The 21,011-nt window shown below is 31.6% G+C and overlaps 2 protein-coding genes across 4 annotated transcripts in view; both read left to right on the plus strand.

Annotated features, from left to right (window-relative positions):
- LOC116773081 (hemicentin-1-like) overlaps window positions 1-10,096 on the plus strand; it is a 91,490-nt gene extending 81,394 nt beyond the window's left edge. For 2 of the 3 annotated variants that reach the window (XM_061528649.1, XM_032665460.2), the window contains exons 2-14: window positions 2,535-2,725; window positions 2,878-3,004; window positions 3,135-3,331; window positions 5,336-5,446; window positions 5,716-5,916; window positions 6,347-6,510; window positions 7,020-7,173; window positions 7,591-7,721; window positions 7,908-8,067; window positions 8,192-8,530; window positions 8,604-8,879; window positions 8,992-9,165; window positions 9,523-10,096. In XM_061528649.1, the coding sequence (XP_061384633.1) occupies window positions 2,641-2,725; window positions 2,878-3,004; window positions 3,135-3,331; window positions 5,336-5,446; window positions 5,716-5,916; window positions 6,347-6,510; window positions 7,020-7,173; window positions 7,591-7,721; window positions 7,908-8,067; window positions 8,192-8,530; window positions 8,604-8,879; window positions 8,992-9,165; window positions 9,523-9,692 (2,289 nt within the window). In that variant the 5' untranslated portion in view covers window positions 2,535-2,640 and the 3' untranslated portion in view covers window positions 9,693-10,096. Of the gene's footprint in view, window positions 1-2,534; window positions 2,726-2,877; window positions 3,005-3,134; window positions 3,332-5,335; window positions 5,447-5,715; window positions 5,917-6,346; window positions 6,511-7,019; window positions 7,174-7,590; window positions 7,722-7,907; window positions 8,068-8,191; window positions 8,531-8,603; window positions 8,880-8,991; window positions 9,170-9,522 lie in introns of all 3 variants that reach the window. The other variant, XM_032665461.2, reaches the window with a different exon arrangement.
- Window positions 10,097-17,858: 7,762 nt separating this feature from the next.
- On the plus strand, window positions 17,859-20,788 carry LOC116773215 (CLIP domain-containing serine protease HP8). Its single transcript, XM_032665635.2, has 7 exons — window positions 17,859-18,042; window positions 18,597-18,739; window positions 18,841-19,036; window positions 19,303-19,484; window positions 19,858-19,966; window positions 20,228-20,405; window positions 20,478-20,788. Exons 1-7 carry the CDS (start codon window positions 17,874-17,876, stop codon window positions 20,722-20,724), a joined length of 1,224 nt encoding a protein of 407 aa, XP_032521526.2. The 5' UTR covers window positions 17,859-17,873; the 3' UTR covers window positions 20,725-20,788.
- The last annotated feature ends 223 nt before the right edge of the window (window positions 20,789-21,011 follow it).

Here is a 21,011-nt window from a genome sequence, read left to right on the forward strand (position 1 = left end):
TTTGCCATGGAAAAATACAAAAAATAATTCTTCCTTGATATGACTTTGTTTTGGAGACTATTTTCTGAACGATACTCACTAGCATCAGAAATGTACTTACTCTAGATCACGTGTTCCTTTCATGTAGATTATATCAGTCAAATGAAATTATTGCTATCCCTAACAAAAGCACTCTACTTCGTGTATCGGTAGAAAAACTACGCTTTTATATATCGCAGACGTGAAATGTAAGTTACTCTCGCAAATGAGACCTTTTTTGTTTTAATTTTTTTTCTCGCTGGTATATCATCACGAAGCAATCGAATCGTCAGCGGAAAAAGAATTAAAATGTAATCGTATAAACGTATGCCAGGAGTTTTATCTCACTAAGACTTCCTGTGCAAGATTTTTTAATTAAACATAATCAACTGAGGACTTGATTATTTATTGGTAAATTAACGGCATACAGCCGCAGTAATTAACTGCCAGTAACCTAAATTTTCCCTGAGCATTTAGTTTGTTAGAGAAATTTACAGAAAACTTAGAGATTGTCTAATGAATATATAAATCGCGTATCTTTTAATCCATATGAACTTTATCAGTAAAAGCCATTAAAAAATTGAGAATTATCTTAAGCCACTATAATAAAACAAGCTGTCCTCAAGCAATACCTGGATGAGAGCGAGTTTGGATATCTATTGTTTTTATTCTAAAACCGGTTTAAACCAGTTATTTCTAATGACCGTTCCTAAGTAAGATTGTATGGTAATAGTGGGTGTGGCTCGAATGGCAATCCATTTTTGTCTCTCCCATCAATCAATTCTAATGAAATTTAAAGGTGGTCTTAGAAATTTATTCCGTAAATAAATCCCGTGGAGATATTAGGGAGTTAAATAAAGAAATTTATTAAAGATTAAATTGTTTTTTATTCAAATCAAATTACCCGAATGGTGTGAATAGATTTATTTTTAACTGTCGCAACAAAACTATTATGTTTCCGCTAACACTTAAACTTTAAATACATCTTAAAAGACATAAACCACTACAAACTTTCTATTTATATATTAACAACAATAAACGTCTGTGTGTTTAACGTATACACGCATATTAAATGACTCAAAAAAAAATATCATGAGATATTCATAATTTAGAAACATTACATCCCGGTTTCGTCTCTGACACTGACCAAAGCATTCACTAATTGTTATTGCCGTGTCACATTCGTATTGAAATATGAATGGTTGAATAAATCGAGTTTTTTGTAAGGTAAAGGGACTTTATATGTAAATAATGATGAAGGTAATCTAGCTTTTTTCAGTATTTGAAAAACTCAATGTGACGATCAAATAATGGGCTATATGTAACGACTTGTTTATGAGACGGTCTTTTTAAAAAGTATCTGTTATTTTACTTTAACTAAAACATCAATAGACAAACTTATGTTACTTAAAGTTTAACTTATGAAGTCTTTATTTGGTATTTTTTCATTACATTTGAATGCAGTGGAACTTGTTATAATTTTAATATATTTATTCTGACATATTAATATACAAAACACAAACTTGAAACACAATGATACCTGAGCTTTACTTAATAAACTTTATTTTTTCAAGAAAAAAATCGTAATTGAATTTAGAATTGAAATAGATAAAATAAGATTATAAGAGTTTTATCTGTGACTGAGCCATTAACAATACATTAATACTTTTGCTTTTGAAAAATGATTAAAAAGTAATTTACAAATAATCAAATACATTTCAAAACAACTCCACGTTTTTATCGAGATTGAGCTTTACAAACTTCGGGACAAAGAGTTTTGGATTTCACTGAACAATATCCGATCTGATAAAGAGTTAAGTAAACAAAGGCCTTCGTGACTTATTCGATTTTGTTGCGACTCTCAATCCATTTAGCAATCTTCAGAGTTATCTCCTGATTTTTATCTTTCGAAACCATGATGCCACTGGTTACTTTTTATTTAAATATCCTTCTGAAGATGTATCTTACATGTTGAAATTCTTGAAGCCATTAATTCCTTTTCTGTAACTTGATACTATGAATAATATGTACAGAATCTTATCGAGTATTGAACACCGGCCTAGCGGTTTTTAGACAGGTGATTCGACCACAGGCTATTGAACTTTGATCTACGAATTATGAAATCAGCAAGCCGGATTTGATAAAATTTGGTTCTAAGGAACTGTCAAAATATATTGTTTATATAAATTTCTCGACTTTTTAAGTATATCAAATGTGCTAATAAAAATGACGTTACTTTGTAAGTCTGACAAATACAGTATACTCTGAGAGCTTACCATAAATTATAACTTTACGATCGGATCGCTATTGAAAAACTAGTTCTCAAGATTTTAAAGTCAAATATTGATAATATTTTATTATTGCAAAAGTGCGAATATAAATAGCGTTGTTATAAAAATTTTAACCAATAATCCAACCAAATATATTCAACTTACTCTAAACCAAGTTTTATAAAATTATCTACAAGAATTATATAATTGTACATATTTAAAATTTTGACGTTTCTCTGTTCACAGATTGATTGAGGAAAGGAATTTGGAGAATATCTAATACTACTATAGAGATAAAAGTTAAAAATATGAGATAATTTATTGAAAATGAAAAATATGTTTTGGAGCATGGATGGGCCGTAGGATGCGCGTCTTGGAGGCGCTCATATGTTTTATGATCATTTCATCCAATTACGCATTTATTCCTGGCACAGACGGTGAGTTTGAGGACATGACATGAAAATTAAATGTTTAGACATACAAAGAAGAGATAAAATCATATTTCCTACTAAGATATGGATAAAAATTTTGCTATTATTCATCATTACCTTATAGCGTATTATTTAAATTGGAGGCGATGTATTTTTAGGACCAGTCTTAGCTCAAGAGGCATTGGAAGGTGGAAACATAACACTGTTTTGTGATTCGACAACAGACACTCCTAATGACGAATTGATGCTTTTGGTCTGGTATAAAGACAATCTGCCTGTTTATAGGTAACTATTAGCAAAAAAACCACTCTCTGTTCTATTATAACCCATTAAAATTGTAGACTAATTGCAATAAAAAAATTATATGTAGTTTAAATAACGTTGACTATGTTCCTTAATTGTTATGTTATTACAGTTATGACGCAAGAATATCCAGCGAATGGTCAAGCACTAGCTTCAACACCAGCCACAGATTAAGAACTGATCTTCGAAGGCAGCCGACAGTTTTGACGATCACCAAACTTAGAGGAGATGACCAAGCCCTTTATCACTGTAGAGTCGACTTCCTATTGGCACCCACAAGGAACATTGGAGTCAATTTAACTATTATAGGTAAAATATTCACATTATTTAATAATACACAGTACGAATTTTCCATCTTTCAATCGTATCGAAACACACCATCATATATATATATATATATATATATATATTATATTAAACAATATGTCTGTTTGATCAACATTACCTTTATAAAGATCGCTCTATAATAGGCTTGTTGCATAATTAAAAATAGTTTAGTGGAAAATTAAAAATAATAAAATCGTAGAGATATTCCCGTTACTTAAGAAAACATTCGGCAAGTACGATTTACTCGTTCACCGATTCTTCCATAGCAAAACTGGATAAGAAGTTATTTATAATAGACGTACAAAAAAAATATGTGAATAATATAAAAAGCATGATATTTTGCCAATAAATCAAGATAACCGCGACGCATTTATAGGCTATAAACATATTTTGTAATGAATTTAATTAATTTTACATTTACGAAGTACTGTGCTGAATAATATTTTGTTATAGTAGAAATAAACTGCTACCATTAGAGACTCAGTGAAATAATTGTCAAGCCACAGTAATTATATTGACAAATAATGTACGGCCTCAATAAATTAACTGAGATTTGTTTATATGATAACTTTGAGAGCAACTAATGACTTTTATGGAATCCCAACGATCAAGATGCTTGATGGTGACGCAATTCTTAGTTATTTACTGGTCTATTATATTTTTTATATCACCGTAACCAATTTTCGTATAAGAAACATTTAAACAAAATCTATTTTGACATATTTATATCTCCTACAACTGTAATAGGGGCAGTAAAATAAATTCTTTTAAATCATGTGTCAAATAATATTTAAAAATAATCACTAACGTTCTACTATAATACTGTTATAATAATATTTAAGATGACTTTTAAATTATTGAACAATATCCGCAGATTAAAACAACAACATTGAATGAATTGTCTCAAAGTAATTTTGTTCGTCATTCGTAAATGACATCGGTAACACTAATGGTACAGCTATTAACACTTTATTGTTAGTACTACAAGTTCTTAGTAGCAATTATTCATTGCTTACATTCTACCACAGAAGACCAGTTTTACAAAAGAAACACGAGGTGTAAATGATTCGTCTTAATGACAAACAATGATCGAAACAAGTGCGTGAATTTTATTTGCATAGGTTTAATATTTATAATGTATTTACAAATTGTTCATAAATACTTAAAGTGTTCTTGACCTTTGTGTCAATATTTTTGATGATGAAGATATGTCATGTGATGTGATGATGAAGATGAAAAAGACTTGTCATGTTGAAAACCAGAAACCCTGTTGGGTATAAATATTTATTTAATTTACTACATCCTACATTTTTTTCATAATATATTATGTAATACATTGTAAGTGACGAATAGGAAATCGAATACTTTTGATTAACTTATTTTTAATTATAAGGTATTTTAGTTGAGTACAGTTAAATTATTTATATAAACATAAAACATTTGCAAGTATAATATTGATACTATCAAGCCCATAATTGACCATAAAATTGAAGTAATTACTTTCAAGAAGACCTCAAAACGCAATTTTAACTTGATTGGATATTGGATACGCTTGTGTAATTATTATGAAGTCGTGGTGGCCTGTAGGTTAAAGGACCGCCTCTCATGCGTGAGGGCGCGGGTTCGAAACCTGGCAAGTACCAATGTGATTTTTCATAGTCATATGTACTTTCTAACAGTATTTAGACGCCACTGACGGACGGTGAAGGAAGACATCGTGAGGAAACCTGGACTTATAATATCAAAATTATAAGTTTGAATTGAATGACCAGATATTTTAGCCAAGGATAATAATCTTTACATTATTCCCCATTCGTCGTAATTCTGATGCCTATAATGTATATAATATTTTTTCCTAACTACCGCAGTACTATCTATCTTTAGTGATAAAATTCTAATAAAAATATGTAAAGATTTTTGGTAAACCAATAAATAAAATAATCTATATTTTTATTTTACGTCTTTTCATTATTTTTTTTTGTGCAGTTCTTCCAAGCCAACCATTCTTTCTGGATGAAGTTGGAAACAAGGTGGAAGGGAAGATAGGACCATATCATGAGGGAGACACTTTGGTGCTAAGCTGTCTCGTTATTGGAGGTCAGTAAATAGACAAAAATAAAAACAAAAAAAAATTACGACAAAACAGTTCAGTTACACGAATATTTTATTAAGTGCTACACATATTCATGAGAAGTGTAGCGGATACCGCGGCGGAATTCAGAGAATGAAACATTAACAAGGTTGTCGGCAGCAGTGCCGGTGTAGAAGAATTCGGTTTTAATTAAGCTGTTATTAGGTAGCGGTTAAATAGTTTGGTTTTAATCAGAAATTATCAATAAAGCTACCTAAAAATTTTGAATTTTCAGGTAGACCTCCGCCTAGGATAAGTTGGTACGCTGGAAACGACCTTGTTGACGCATCAGATGGTATCAGTGATATTCCTAATGTACGGGAAAATGAGCTTTATCTTCCATTGACTCGCGACAACTCTAACTCTCTCTCCTGCAGAGCATCGAACACACAACTTAGACCACCTGTTGTGACAACACTAAATGTCGAGTTGTATTGTAAGTATCTTTGACATTTGATCAAAATTATGGTTACAAGAGATAAAATCTTATTACATATATCTTATATAACTAACAAATTGCTGTGCTGGCTTCACTGGTTGAATACACATTAATATATGAAAAAAGATTTTACTAAAATAAGGTACATTAAAAAAAAACCTGTTTCCACCAATCATGTGCAACTGTGTGCAATTATTGGCGTTTTATTTTCTAATACACAGCTGCTCACTCATTTAAAATGTTTTAGTATTAAAAACAATGACGGACATATTCACCAATTATATTTACAGAAAACGTATAGAGAACGTAATTTTAGTCATTTTAAAAAATATGAATTAATTCTAATCACAAACCAGCAACAAAGTTATTTCACAAGACTATTGAATTGTTGAATAAATGAACTAATAGCGAATAATAATGATTCCAGTGCCAGCCTATAACGTTTCAATCAACTGGGTTTCTGGAACAGTAAGAGAAGCTCTCCGGGCTGGTCAGCGAGCAACGGTGCGTTGTGTGGCGCATGGCTCCTACCCTCCACCCGAGCTCTCCTGGTGGCTTGATCACCGTCACCTGACGCAGCATAGCAACCAGGTCACATACATTCAATTATTCCATTTTTATCATTTCCACATCCATTAACTTTAACTTATGTTACTTTTCCTACCAGAACGCCACAGACAAACGACAATTATGTCTATGGATCATAAAAAAACTATAAGTTATCAACCGATTTGATCGTGATAAAAACAGTATTAGTGTTTCAATCTAGCTGTATTTAACCAACGACAGTTCAACGGAATAATAACTGTTGCCTCAGAACACGGTTTTAACGTAATTATACTATTAGATCATTATTTTAATCATCGAATATGGAGTCCCTGAATATTCGTTCATTTCTACATTTTTCAAATAAATTTTGCAAGTGACCTTCCTAAATCTTAAACCCATGAAAAGACTGCACTTGAAAATATTCTATTATATTGTCCCCTTATCAGCACCATTACGGGCACAATCACTTTCATTATATTAAAAAAGTAACACAATTATTGAAAGGTTTTAAGAAACCAATGCTCATGAATGGAACTTTGTATATTTTTTAGAGTTGGAGCAATGCAACTCGTAAAGCGGAATCGTTTCTGGAGTTGACACCGGCGGTGAGCGACAATGGCGGTACGCTGGCGTGCGTGGCCACCAACACCGCGTTGGCACCCGGCAGAGACTCCAAAGCGGATATCGTTATATTATATGTTACCTGTAGGTATAATTATGCTGAAATAATAGTAAAATATAACATAATAGTATAACGGTTCAACTACGTGTTTGAATATTAAAATAACTACGTATCGAACTTACAAAAATTTTAAATAAATCTAATGTGTTTCGGATTATACTCGTATATACTACGCGTATTTTATTATTTTAAAAAACTACACACTCCTTACGTCACGGTTACTTTGCAGCAACCGTGATCATTGCAGACGAGATGTGCACACACACAAGTAACCGAAACGTCGGCAGCATGTAGTTTTTTAAAATAAAAACCAAATACCCTTAGTATATTAATTCCGGAAAATATTAGTTTTATTTAAATGAATACTCGCGAAAGTCTTAGATCTAATTATAACTATTTTCTCAGTATAAAAATACAAGGACAACATGTATATTTTTCAGATAGTCCGATAGTAGAAATAACGAAATTAGGAGATGGAAGACTGAATGAAGTTTCAGAGCTGGACAGCCTGCAGCTGGAGTGTGAAGTGAAAGCCAACCCACCCGTTGATAACTTTACCTGGTTTTTTAATGTAAGCTCTGTAACCGATTTTAGATTTTAATTTTGTATCACTCTTCCACAGACCTGAAATAGATTAAATTAAACTTATTTTGGCTCTGAAACAACGCGTATATTTAAATAGCTTCTATTACAACTACATAAGTCATACCCAATATTTACAATTTGCACAATTAAGTGAAAATCTTTCTAATTTCAGGACATAGAGATAAGAGCGAATAGTTTATGGGGCAGTGATGTATTCTCTCGGACTCTGTCAGTCGAGGAAGTGACACGGAGACACGCTGGCCGATACTCCTGTTCAGCTCGAAACAGTGTTGGGGAGTCGAGAGCAGAAAGCATTAGTATAAGTGTATTATGTAAGCGTGCTAGTATTCCTCATTTCAAGATTAAACCATTTTATCTTCTCTTTACTTTTGATAAAAAAAAGCTTTGATCCTATGAACTATTACGATATTTTTTAATATTCAAACATTTTTTCAGATCCCCCTGAATGTATGGAGCGAGGCATAACTCTAGTGAAAGAAACCTTAAAATGCGACGTCAAGGCTTTACCACCACCAGACACATTCTTCTGGCATATCCAGCCTTTAGATGAAGATGTCCAGCATTTAACGACTGGATCTCCAATACTACCCCTCACACAAATTTCTGGAACCTTATCGAGGAGCTTGGATGTTAGCTGTGAGGCAGGAAACGGTATAGCCTCCCAAGAAAAGCCTTGCAAAAGAGTTTTTACCTTTGACCTGTTACGGCCATCTCAACCGCAACAATGTGACCTTGCTTATGAATATGAAGAATTCCAAATGAGATGTATTCCAGGTTTGTTGGTCATCTGAAAGTTGTGTTAAATAAATATTAAAAGATTTACTTTAGAATTACTTTTCTATTTCAGTTGAAAATGCGACGTACTACGAGGTTTCGGTGTGGCGAATGTCCACATCGAACGCTTCGTTGGTGTTGGAACGACGAGGCTCAATGGGATATGGCACGAGCCAAGCTCTTGCTCAAGGAGAGGGTTTGCCGTGGCTGGTGAGGGGTCCCCTTGGAAACCTCAGGGTAGGCGATGAAGCCGGTGCTTCCGCCTGTAACAGATATGGGTGTTCATCAGCTCTGCTGCTGCGACCTACCGATAATTTATTACACGCTGCTGAAGCACCTTGGTGGAAATGTAAGCAGATGTTTATTGATAGCATGGATTATTAATCTTATTGAGAAAAATCCATATTGTTATTTCCTTTTCGATTATTTTTTTGATGCTCTTTATTACTTAACATTTTCAGTTCTTCTAGAAAGAGATGTTGGCATATCTATCGGGGTAGTCGTGTTGGTTGCTGTGTTCATGCTGTCCTCAGCACTGGTGTATCGATTGGCACGAAGATCCCGAACAAAGCCTCCAGTTATTCAGGTTCTCCAACTCGACGAGGTGGCGAGAGATTATTTAGATACTATTGGAGGTAGGTAAGGAAGCGACAGATATGTTACGCTACAACCGTAAGAAACTATTGGTAAATCTGAATGTTTCATATAAAAATACATCGCCAACCGAAATTATGCTGATCTAATTAAGATAAATCAGGCAACTTCTTGATTAAACATTTACCTATTAATTACTCTGAGTCAGTACCTGAGCTTCAGTTCCAATACTTGGTACTTGTGAAACCAAAAGAAAACAGTTCTTATTTCATACAAAATAAAGTTTATATTTGAGCTCAATTTTCAATTGGTAACACCAAAAATATCCAGGAAAACTATGTCGAAAAATCGTTATGTTAGCTCAATGAATTATAATCTTAATGTCATCCAAAATCTAGACCATAAAGTGCGAGCCTCGTGCAGCCTGAGGTCATGCAGCAGCGGTTACTCCGACGGTTCAGCAGAGACAGCACCAGCTATCGACAGACAGCGCAAGCCCCGTTTCTGGAGCTGGGAGACTCCGCCGCCTGACGTCACATTGACTTTACATAGAGAAAGCGCCGTGTAATTCGTCTTAACTAAATATAATAATGTTTTCTTTAAGATATTTTTAAGACTTGAGATTATTTTTTACTAAATTAGGTGTCTGCTTTAAGAAAGATTCTGACAGAATGATATTAATTTAGTGCTTCTATGTTTGAAAAAAATAAATAATAATAATTAATAAATGCAATATTTAAAAGAGAGAACTGTTTATATCAGAATAGACGTTTGTCATCAAAGTGTTTATTTTTCCATTACGTTATAGTTCTATTGTTGTGATTTAGACATACTGAAATGAAATTTTGTCTGCATAAATCGATTGCCACTAAAAACTTAAGCGAAACTGAAGGAAATACAACGATGTAAAGCGATGAGTTGATGACGTCATAGTAAGGAGATTAATACGAGGAATAAATGTGGAGAAATTCGTTTGTTTTGTTTTATTTAACATCCAATAAACTCGAAATAGCAAAGTAATCGTGAATAAACAATATTCGTAACAATTCATGACTGACCGACGCGACGCGTTTAAATGATTGTCTAATATTTTGTTTTCAATAGCTGATTCACAAAATTTTTTTCATTGTTACCATTTTTTTTTATCATGAATGTGGTAAGCAGGCTAGGTACCCTGACTGTGCTGACATCCTTGGAACTTAGCAGCAGAGAGCTACTTTTGGAAGTCATTTTAAATGAAGTTGAACTTTGTGTGAAGGAGTAATAAGTTGGCAAGCTCAACATGCAACCAGCATATGCAGATAGATGCATTTATTTAAGCTTAGTACTAATACTCTTAAATTTTAGACATCTGATAAGTTACTTGACCATTTGTATACTATTTATATGCTAAAACGCAGTGCGCTAGAGATGTGATGTGTGCAACCACTTCTAAGTACTGATTATGATTCAGTTATAATTACCATCTAAATATCTAATTTCAACCTAATTATCATCAATCATTAGAGTTATTTTAGAGTACGTATAAACAATTGAGGGGCTATGTCCAATTGTTAAATAAATGATGTTGTGAACTTATTCGCGATGCCTTTTTTACTACAGTAGTATATCCATATACAGAAATCTTTTGATGCATTTAAATATAAGGTTATGATAATCTAAAAAAATACTTAAATACTTAAAAAAAAAATATTAAAAATACTTTTTTACTATTCTTCAGAAGCGTGCAGCGACTGCGTTCTATTCACCTCTCGTCCAGCCACATTGGAATTGGCTGTAAATCCTCGAGATGAGTTTACCGAGAGGGAATTTCGTGAAGCCTTTTGCAGATATGAATATGTTAATTTAAACAGGCTGCTAAAGTTATTATTCATGGTGGACATGCAAATATTTCTGTCAGGAACAAAATCTAAACTAAATTTAATTTATTTTAAAAATATTATTTACACTGAGACTGTTGTAGCTAGTAGGAATTTTAAAAACAATCAATTAAATTTTTGTTAAATTTGTTTTTGCTGTTCAACTAATTTATTTGTTACTATTTTAACTGACCACAGCTAGGCTCTACCTTCGAATTATAGTGATAGTTTTTCTCCATTTATAATGGGTAATGCTTATCTGTGAAACCTTATCGATAGAATGCAGATGGTAGTGTACTTTATTTCTGAAATCTCAAATTAGAGCACCGATTATGCACATAACGTAGTCGGTGAGAATTCAGATTTCATAGATGTTGGCAATTCATTTATGAGACATTCTCTATTGCCTTCATGTTGGTGGACTTATAGTGTACTAAATTTAGATTTTAAATTCTTCTTCAAAGGAATTCGTTAAAAGAATCCGGCTTTTATGGCAAGTTATGTCCAAACGTAGCCAACTCGTAGTAAAAACTAAATCGTAGTAATTATCAAATAAAGACTGGTGTTGAACACTTTTTTCTTTTAATCACGGTATTGTCTCAATTATGTATACTCGTATATAGTTTTATAAATATACATCTTCCCTGGTGACATAATTTAACAGCTATAGAATTTTTTTTTAAAGAACTGCAGAACTTTTTAATTTCTTTACACAAATTTGATAAACACGTATAATTTAAATTTAATGAAATTAAACAGAGATTTATTCAATTTAAATTTAATAAATCTCTGTTATTGAAAAGACGTTACACTCTTTTACCAATTTAAATTTAATTATTCATACAACCAGCTTTACTTTTCGGATTTCGGATTCGGCAGACGAGATGTGATTCACACCTCGTCTGTCCGTGATCACAGTTGCTGCAAAGTAACCGAAACATCGGGAGTATGTAGTTTTTAAAATAATAAAATACGCGAAATATATATAATCCGAAAAATATTAGTTTTAAATGAATACTCGCGAAACTCTTAGATCTGATTAGTTTATGATATCGTAACAGAAGTTGATAAAATATATCAAATCACCACCACTTTAACAATATCTAATATTTTAGATTTGTTTGTATTGTTTTATTTTTTATACCATCATTCTACACATCATAGATTAATTTTTTTTTGTTTTTTTTTTTCATTTATATCTTTGTTATGGTAAAAATTGTCTTTTCTACATTCTAACAATCCTAAAATGACTCCAAATCACTATTTGAACCATATTCGGCTTAATTTTTATTTCAATGAAAATTTGTAATGTGTGTGTTTTTTTTTTTGTTTATTCTAAAAGAAAAAACAAGTATGAAAAGAGTTTTTACCTCTCATCAATTTCACACTTAATTTAACGAAGTCTAAATTTTTTTTATATCTAAAAGAGCTTTCATTTAATATAAGCTTTTTCTGTTTTTTAGGTGAATTATGATATTCCTTTAGTCCATGTTGTAATATTTTCGTGCTATTAATATTTTTGGAAAACAAAAACCGAGTCAAATGTTTGTCTTAAATGTGAATGATACGACGTTTTCCTTAACAGTCATCTCTTAAACATAATTAATTTAACTACATGTTTCCTGCATATGGAGATTTCTGAATAGTTTTCCGTACACTTGGCAAGTCCTCGCCATAATTTCCTCAAGATATCCTAAAGATATTTTTGCATAATTCATATGCTAAATTGAACTTATAAACGAAAACACATTTATTTGTAATGTATGTATGTCACATAACTTTCAATATTAAAATTATTTAAAGTTAATATCTATAGCTCTCGAGCAAACTTTTTTTTATGTGAAAGGTGGTAAACGAGCTGAGGGCCTACTTGATGGTCAGAAGTGAGCGTCGCTCATGGACATCTGCAATATAGATGTTGCGGATGCGTTGCCAACCTTAATTGGTGAGGAAAAGGGAGGATAGGGTGGGAACAGGGAAAGGGCAACCGGCTCTCTCACTCATCGGACGAAACGCAGCCCCTAAAGGCAAATTCACGCCGATGTTCTTTGAGAGGGTGGTACTTCCCCGGTCGAGCCAGCCCATGTTTGAGCTGAAGTAACTTAACCACAGCTAGGCTCTACCACCTAAGCAACTAAATTATATTCCAACCAAAAGACCATATACGAATGTTAAGAATACTTTAATTATTTATAACATAGTCATTAAACTTATAACTCGAAATACGATACGCTAACTTTATTAACTAAATAAAAAATATGAATATGTCTTATATTTATTTTTTCATGAAAAAACACCAAAACAGTTAAGAAATTTAAAATCGGTTTTTAATTCATTGTAATAAAAATAAAAGTTAAACTAAAAAATCACAATAATCATATAGTTATCTAGACTTTTCGCGAGCACCCGATGAGCTACTATACTACTATGTACCATGGTTTTTGAATTTACAACACGTTTTTTCTCATAACACATTTATTTAATTTCTTTGTAAAAACCGTGATTCAACTTCTATTATCTCTCAGTAGTTGTTGCTTATTAGCTTTTGTTGCATCACCGGCAAGGGAGGTTATCCCTTAAAATTCTGACCTAAAGGGCTGAATAGAATAGCTCTAAGAGACTGAACCTCGGATTAGGTCGTTGGTGAAGGGAGAGTTGCATCTGAGGGCATGAAAACACATCAGTGGTGCCTCATTTCTCCGGCAAAGACAATATGATGTGTTGCGGTGGCACTCATGTCTATAAATTGGAGTCTTGTGCACGCCCTGGTCTTATACCATCTCTAAAGGTTATCCCTTACTCATTATTATTCCATTGATGTGTTATCTTCTGAAACTTAAATAATTATTATTCAGAATCTAACGATTTATATATCATGATTTCCCTTTAGAAATGTCTCTTTTTTATCATGAATATTTATATGAATTTAGTTTCACTGAATTAAAGTAACGATTTTGTTATTAGGATAATGCTTTGTTGCTTATATCATTTTATTATCACATATAATAACTTTAATTTTCGTAGTCAGTCTGTATGAGCCATTAAGGAAAGGTACCTAGAATATTGTAAATACAATATTGTACATAAACGTATGTCGTTTTTGATGTAACGAATGTTATAAATCACCCAACAGCAGCTGCATGTACCAAAAAGCTTGATTCCGTTTAAGTCGAGCGTGGACGAAGCAAATGCAAGCAACCAGCGATGTAGAGACAGGATCGATCTTAGGTTTTATACAAAATATTCAAACTTAATAATTTCAAATCAAGTTGGCAAAAAAACCATTCTTATTAATATATATACCATCACATATTTTTTTTAAGTTCTTTTTGTTTAAAGATGTTAGTAATATTCCAAAAGTTTTTATAGGCGATCTTAGCAGAACAAATAAGATCTGATATTACCAAAAAAAACAAAGCTTCCATTCTTACTAATTAAATCAAATTACTTTAATATCTATTTAATAGAACAATATATTGAAATTCTAATTATAATTAGTTAACCAAAGCACCTTTATCACCTTTTCGTTGTTGTTGTTTTGTCAGATACTAGAAAATCGCTGGAGTTCGTACAATGGAACTCAATATCCGCTGCAACATTGATTATGAAGGAAAGAAAAAATTTTTTTTGCTGATCTCACCTCTATGTAGACGTTACCACTATGTTGTTATGTAAATCTCTACTTTTGTAATTTCTAAGTTTTTACATTATGTTAAAAAATATTATTAGCAATTACATTTTTTTTTCTGTACAGGGCAGTAAACTTCTATAACTTTTTTATTAATAACGTTGAAACCTCCTATGCCTATCCTAAAAATATATTAAACTTAATCTGACCAAGTTAACAAACTATATTCCATATTTTTTTTGTCCAACACAAAATTTTTAATCAGTATCTAAACTATTGTACAAACAAGAACCAAAAAATATAATTTGAACGTATAAATCATCCAGGAAATGGAAGGTAAGAGGAATATTAAATAGGGCTAATAGGCCACTGCAAGAAAAAGTAAGATTGCCACAAAGAAGAAAAATGTATGAAAACAAATTTTGTTAATTACAAATAGCAACTGATTCTAGGACATTTGTATAATAGCCAGTAAAAGGAATTCCAATGGTCTGCCCACAGAAGAACATGTTTTGTATAAATAATATTGTTAAGGAGAAAAACAAATTTTTGCATATATTTATTATTCGAAAAGATTGTTTAATTCAAGTTTATAAAAGATCTTTAAAGATCTATAGAATAGCGTGACATAGGTGTAGTGCATTGTAATTCAAGAACAAAATTTCGAGGTTGCAAAGATAGTGCTGGTGCAAACAGTAATTAATAAAAATCTACAGTTTCTTATATTATTGTTTGAGAAGAATAATATCATTACGCATTTAACGGTTACTCAATAGATACAAAGCTATTATAACAAAAATTTTTAATTGTCCTTTGAAAGATTCTCAAAATACTATTCAGATTAGACCATGTTGATACACTGATATATCTTTGAAGCGATGCTAGTTGTCCTGTATCTTATATTTAATAGATTCTACTCTGTAAATTCTTAGACAAAACTTTCATACTGTCACCATTTCTGCATAGAAAATTAGTTTCATTTTTATTACGTGACTTTATTTCACTGTATTGGACGTGAAGGGGAAAGAAAATAGGCAGTGAAAGGTGCTTGGGATATATATTCTTGAAGGCGTAAAAAAATTAAAACTTTCTGCTGGTTACAAACTAGAATTATAGCTAAATAAAGAATAGTTTTGAAGTTAAATTTTTTTTAATCAAAAATCTCAACACATTAGTTCAAATTACGGAAGAACTTTTTCTACATCTAGTAATAATGGTGTTTGTCACTGTTTTCCATAGAAATATTTAAATTACTTAGATAAAATAAATGATTATGCATGAATGTATGTACGTGTACTGCAGGGAAACCACGAGAATACCAATTCCTTTAAAACTTATCTCAAGTTGTGTCACACTAAAGAAATCTATTGGGTTGGCTACTTCAAAAAAAAATACTTCATATTTTAAATATGATTTCATAAATTAGAAACACTATTAGTTCTAAAATTTATATTGTTTTCTACAAACAAGAAATCCTTTGTACCAAACCAGGGATCTAAATTAAGATTATTTTTTGTTATAAACATATAACAAAAAATTTAGATAACATGGTATGAGCATAATTTCTTGGGAACACCAATTAAAGTTTTGACCAAAACAAATAACATCTTTTTATCTTTTATATTTTTCGTCTTGATAAGTACCACGTGTAGTTATAGAAAGCGGTATAATTATATGAATTCAAAATAAAATATATTTTCAATCGAACAATATGTATCTTGAGACTTGAGTATCAAAATGAACAACCTCGATGTAACAAATGGGAAGGGAACAAGAAAATATTCGTTATATCAAGTAATTCGTTCAACTGAGGTTCTTTATGTTGAGGTTAAGTTGGCCTAAAATTGTTTTTTTTTTTTTTTAACTTATATCTTTAGCTATAGTGACGAGCAGAAATGTTTACATTACTTTAAATCAAACAACAATTATTGTTTTACGAAAAAAAGCGTGTCTTAACATGTCGCGACATGAATCACACACTAGAAGATTACCTAATAGTTATGTATTGGGGACTTTATATAAAGGTTTTGGGTTGACAAAATTCGTTACTTAGAGGTGGTTCGCAAAAAAGTTAGGTATATTTTATATAAACTCTTATGGACAATTCAAGGGGATTACGAATAATTTGTTAAATCGAAGAATTCTTTATATTGGAGACGTTATATTATGGTTGCACTGTATTTGTATTAACAAAACAACAACGACCTTTAAATACGACGCGAATACATTACCAGAGAATGATAATAGCTCCAAGTCCCCAGTAAACCTATTGTATAATACCCATAAAATAATATAAAATGAAACTTAGGTATCTAAATATTTTATGTGACATTACCTTTGACTTGCTCTCTTTGTTAGCAACTTATGTGATGACATTATAAATCACGTATTAAATTATACCGAGCGTTAGTAAGAAATATGTGTCTGTCTCTCACAAAAATGAAGAAACAATCTTTACAACATCTATAACTCAAAGAAAACGCGAATGTTTTATGCAACAATTTAATAAAATATTTTTCTTTACTCTTCCTGTTATAGACTTTGAACACACAAGTGACAAAACTCGTTTTTGTAACCTAAAAAATCTTTATTTTAAGTATATTTAGTCCATTTATAGCTTTCTATAGCAAATTTCGATATTTGTCTTAAAAGTGACAAAACTCAAATTATAGTTATAGTTATATTTCATTTTTATGTAATATATTTATCAAGGATTCTGTCAGATAATTATTCCTTTGCATTTGAAATTTACCTCGTAATTCTTTTATAATTTTAATATTTATTTATAATTGTTAATTTGAATGCTCATTACCAACATATATCTATACCCTTCAAACCCAGCAGCTATTTACAACGTAAACCTGTTTAATACTCGAAAATGAAAGATCTAGACTTTATATATACAACCAAATAAGTAATAACTTTTATAACTACTAAATAACATTTCTTAATATTCCTACAGTCACAGTCATAAACCAACTAACATGTTATTATAACTACTGTCATATTAGCTTTGTCATTCAAAGAAATTGGAATAATAAAATATAATTATTATTCTAATAGATACTACCGAACTTAAAGCAGAATTAATGAAATAAAATAAAGTAATTCTGCTTCGAAAACGAAACATTAAAATATTAAGACATATAGAATAAAAAAAAAGTATATACATTACAAAAAAAATTATCGCAAAACAACCATATCTCAAAACGTAAAATTCAACAAAACGATTCTTCTATCAAATAAGGTATTCCCATATAATATGAGTCAAATCAAATCTCACTTGCAGAGCCCGCGGACCAAGCATAATCAGTCTACCGAAGGACTCCGTGAAGAGCACATCGGACAAAACAATATAATAAATAAAATGCTCACATATAAGTTATATTTGTGTGTATTAATACTCGGCTGTGCGGGAAGTATCAATGGAAGTAAGTAATTCATTTAAATTAATAATCTTTATAAGAAAAACCTGTTTCAATCCAAGTTGATACAAACTTCTTTTATAGTTATTGTTTATAAATTCTTATTTCATACGTAATTTACAATATATTGCAAGTTGTATAGAAATTAATTGTTGCCGACCTGGAATAAAAAAAAAACCCTTTAAGGTTATAAGGAACGAGTTTAATCTTATTTCATATCATCAATGTACAAGGAAGATATGTTAATAATGTGCTTCATATATATGACCTAGAACTTGTTTACGCGCTTTATAAACTTAATATGGTTTTTGTTAAGACGCCATTATTATTATTAATTTTTTTTTTTATCAAAACGAAACAGGAAAATCGAAGAAACCTGGGAACGTTGTGTAGAAATATTATATATTATTTATAATCTTAAAACGCGTTTTTATCTTCGTACATTTTATCTAAAACCTGTAATTGAAGTTGATTTAGTAATTTTTCTATGGACTTTACAACTTAACAAGGAAGTTGGATCGCGATTATAATAACACGTTATTATCTTAATTACTCTTTAGAAGTGTGCAACGACTGTGTTGCCTTCACATCATGTCCGAGCGCCGCGGAATTAGCTGTGAACCATCGAGACGCCACCACCAAGACAAAATTCATAGAATCCTTTTGTGGATATGAATACGATCAATTAAAAAGGATACCAAAGGTGAGCGAACGATAAAACTGAAGTGGTTTTTAATTAAAACTTCAGGTAAATCGCTACTTAAACATATTTCACATATTAATAATGAATCATCATCTATTCAGGTGTGTTGTTCTGATTTCAACGTTGCCTCACGGACCGGGGAAGCGGGAACAGATGTAACAGGCACAGCCAATCCACATCCCAACATGAAACTCCTGCCTGACATTTGTGGTGACATCGATGGAAATCGCATCATCGGTGGCAGAGTTGCCAAAATTCACGAGTTCCCGTGGATGGCCCTCATTTCTTATAACACGCGTGAGTTAATAACTTAATATAGTAACTATCTCAATATTCTGATCTAATCTAAAATCTAATTTTAGCTCTTGGACCAAGTCTTGAATACATTGACATTATTTATTATTAGAATATATAAATTCGTTTATTTAATTCATGTATACAACTTCTGTTATCAATACAAATCCGATTTAGGAACCTGTATAAATAGTGCTTATGGGAAGATTTTTTTTTTACAATTCTTAATTATTTATATTTTAACCAATATATACATAATATTCGTCAAGGTGAGGGACTCCAGTTTCTGTGCGGTGGAAGTATTATAAACTCACGGTACATTCTAACTGCTGGTCATTGTGTTGCGGGCTCCCAGAAAATAGCTGGAGTCCGTATCGGGGAATTCGATATTCGTTACAAAACTGATTGTCAAGGAGAAGAACCGAATTTTGTATGCGAATCTCACCTGCAGGTACACGTGCTATACATTATTTCCTTCAAGAATTTGCTGAATTACTGTTCCACCAGCCATATTCTTGTGTAACTTAAAATATAAGCCGTACCCAACCGTAAAATAACTGACTTCTCGGTAGAAGTATTTATTAATTTGACAAATCGCTTTAAACTCATAACATGCGAGAAATATTTAATATGCAATAAAAAGCATTGAATCTGAATAAGCAATATTAATAAGTCAAAAACTTGCTAGCAATGCACATAAACTTAAAAGACATATCAAATAGAAATAACAATTTTTGCTTCAGAGAAAGAAATACTGGTTGTTGTACCAAAAACGAACCAAAAGACAGCTAATGTTTTAAAATGTTTTTTTCTTTTTCTTTCAGGATATTCGAGTTGAAAAAGTTATTCTTCACGAATCCTATACAGGATTACCAGCTCCCTCTAATGACATAGCTCTTCTACGTCTAAGCAAACCAATCAACCTTAGCTACAGTAAGATATTTTTTTTATTCCTTTAGGTATCTACATATATACCTGTTATTTCTCTACTTCCAGAAGCAAATGTATGTGTGTATACATAGTTTCTAGTTAATTGAGGATAAAAACGGTGGGGAAGAGAAATGTACTAAAACATATACTGTCGTATTCATATTTGGAAAAACCTCTGGTATAATGAGCAAAAGCCCGCATGTTTTCCTTAAACATTTATTTCTGTAATAATGTTGATTTTTTAATCGTCTCCTTTTGTTTAAGAAAATGCATTACCAATTTGTCTACCTGTGACGGAAGATCTGCAAAATGTTGAGCTTGGGGGTAGAGTGGGCACTGTAGCTGGTTGGGGACTTACAGAAACCGAAAAGTACTCTCCTGTTCTTCTTAAGGTCAACGTTTCTATAAGAACTGGGGAGGAGTGCACTCATTATTATAACAGGTAAGAACTACTGTTCGCCACTAGAGTTTTTTATCAATGAGATAATAAAATAATATAACGTGATATGTATAGAAGTCCCGGGACGAAAGAAAATGATAGAACTACGAACTACCTTTGCGCTGGTGAGTATTTAAAAGATAGTTGCAACGGTGACTCCGGCGGTCCTCTGATGTTAGAGGGAGAATACAAGGGAATCAACAGAAATATACAATACGGCATTGTGTCCCACGGCCCTAAACAATGCGGTTCAGATTTCCCTGGTGTGTACACTGCTGTCACCAAATACATAGGTTGGATCTTAGACAATATAAGGGAGTAAAATCCAATATTATACTGTAATATTATACGAATGAAATCTTAAATAAAACATTTTGAACTAATAATCTTCTTTTTAGTTTCCTTTCCATTAAAATTGGAAAACGATTATTATTTCACATATACATAAGACTTGTTACAATCTTGTAAGAAGTAGACAAAAAAATCTAGACATCTAGGTCTGCTTCAAAGTCTAACTGAATGATTATTTTTAAAATTTCAATTATGTTTAAGTATTTCTTTGGTTATTAAAGTTCTTTTTGTCTTTATATTAAGAATAATACTCAACAT

The sequence above is a fragment of the Danaus plexippus genome (assembly GCF_018135715.1).
Source record: "Danaus plexippus chromosome 18 unlocalized genomic scaffold, MEX_DaPlex mxdp_35, whole genome shotgun sequence".
In the NCBI taxonomy this organism is placed as follows: Eukaryota; Metazoa; Arthropoda; class Insecta; order Lepidoptera; family Nymphalidae; genus Danaus; species Danaus plexippus.

Excerpts from the sequence above, each read along its gene's own strand:
- LOC116773215 (XM_032665635.2), top strand. The coding sequence starts at position 17,874 with ATGAGTCAAATCAAATCTCACTTGCAGAGCCCGCGGACCAAGCATAAT. Across the intron at positions 18,740-18,840 it reads AATTAAAAAGGATACCAAAG|GTGTGTTGTTCTGATTTCAA; the intron begins GTGAGCGAACGA and ends TCATCTATTCAG. Across the intron at positions 19,037-19,302 it reads CCTCATTTCTTATAACACGC|GTGAGGGACTCCAGTTTCTG; the intron begins GTGAGTTAATAA and ends ATATTCGTCAAG.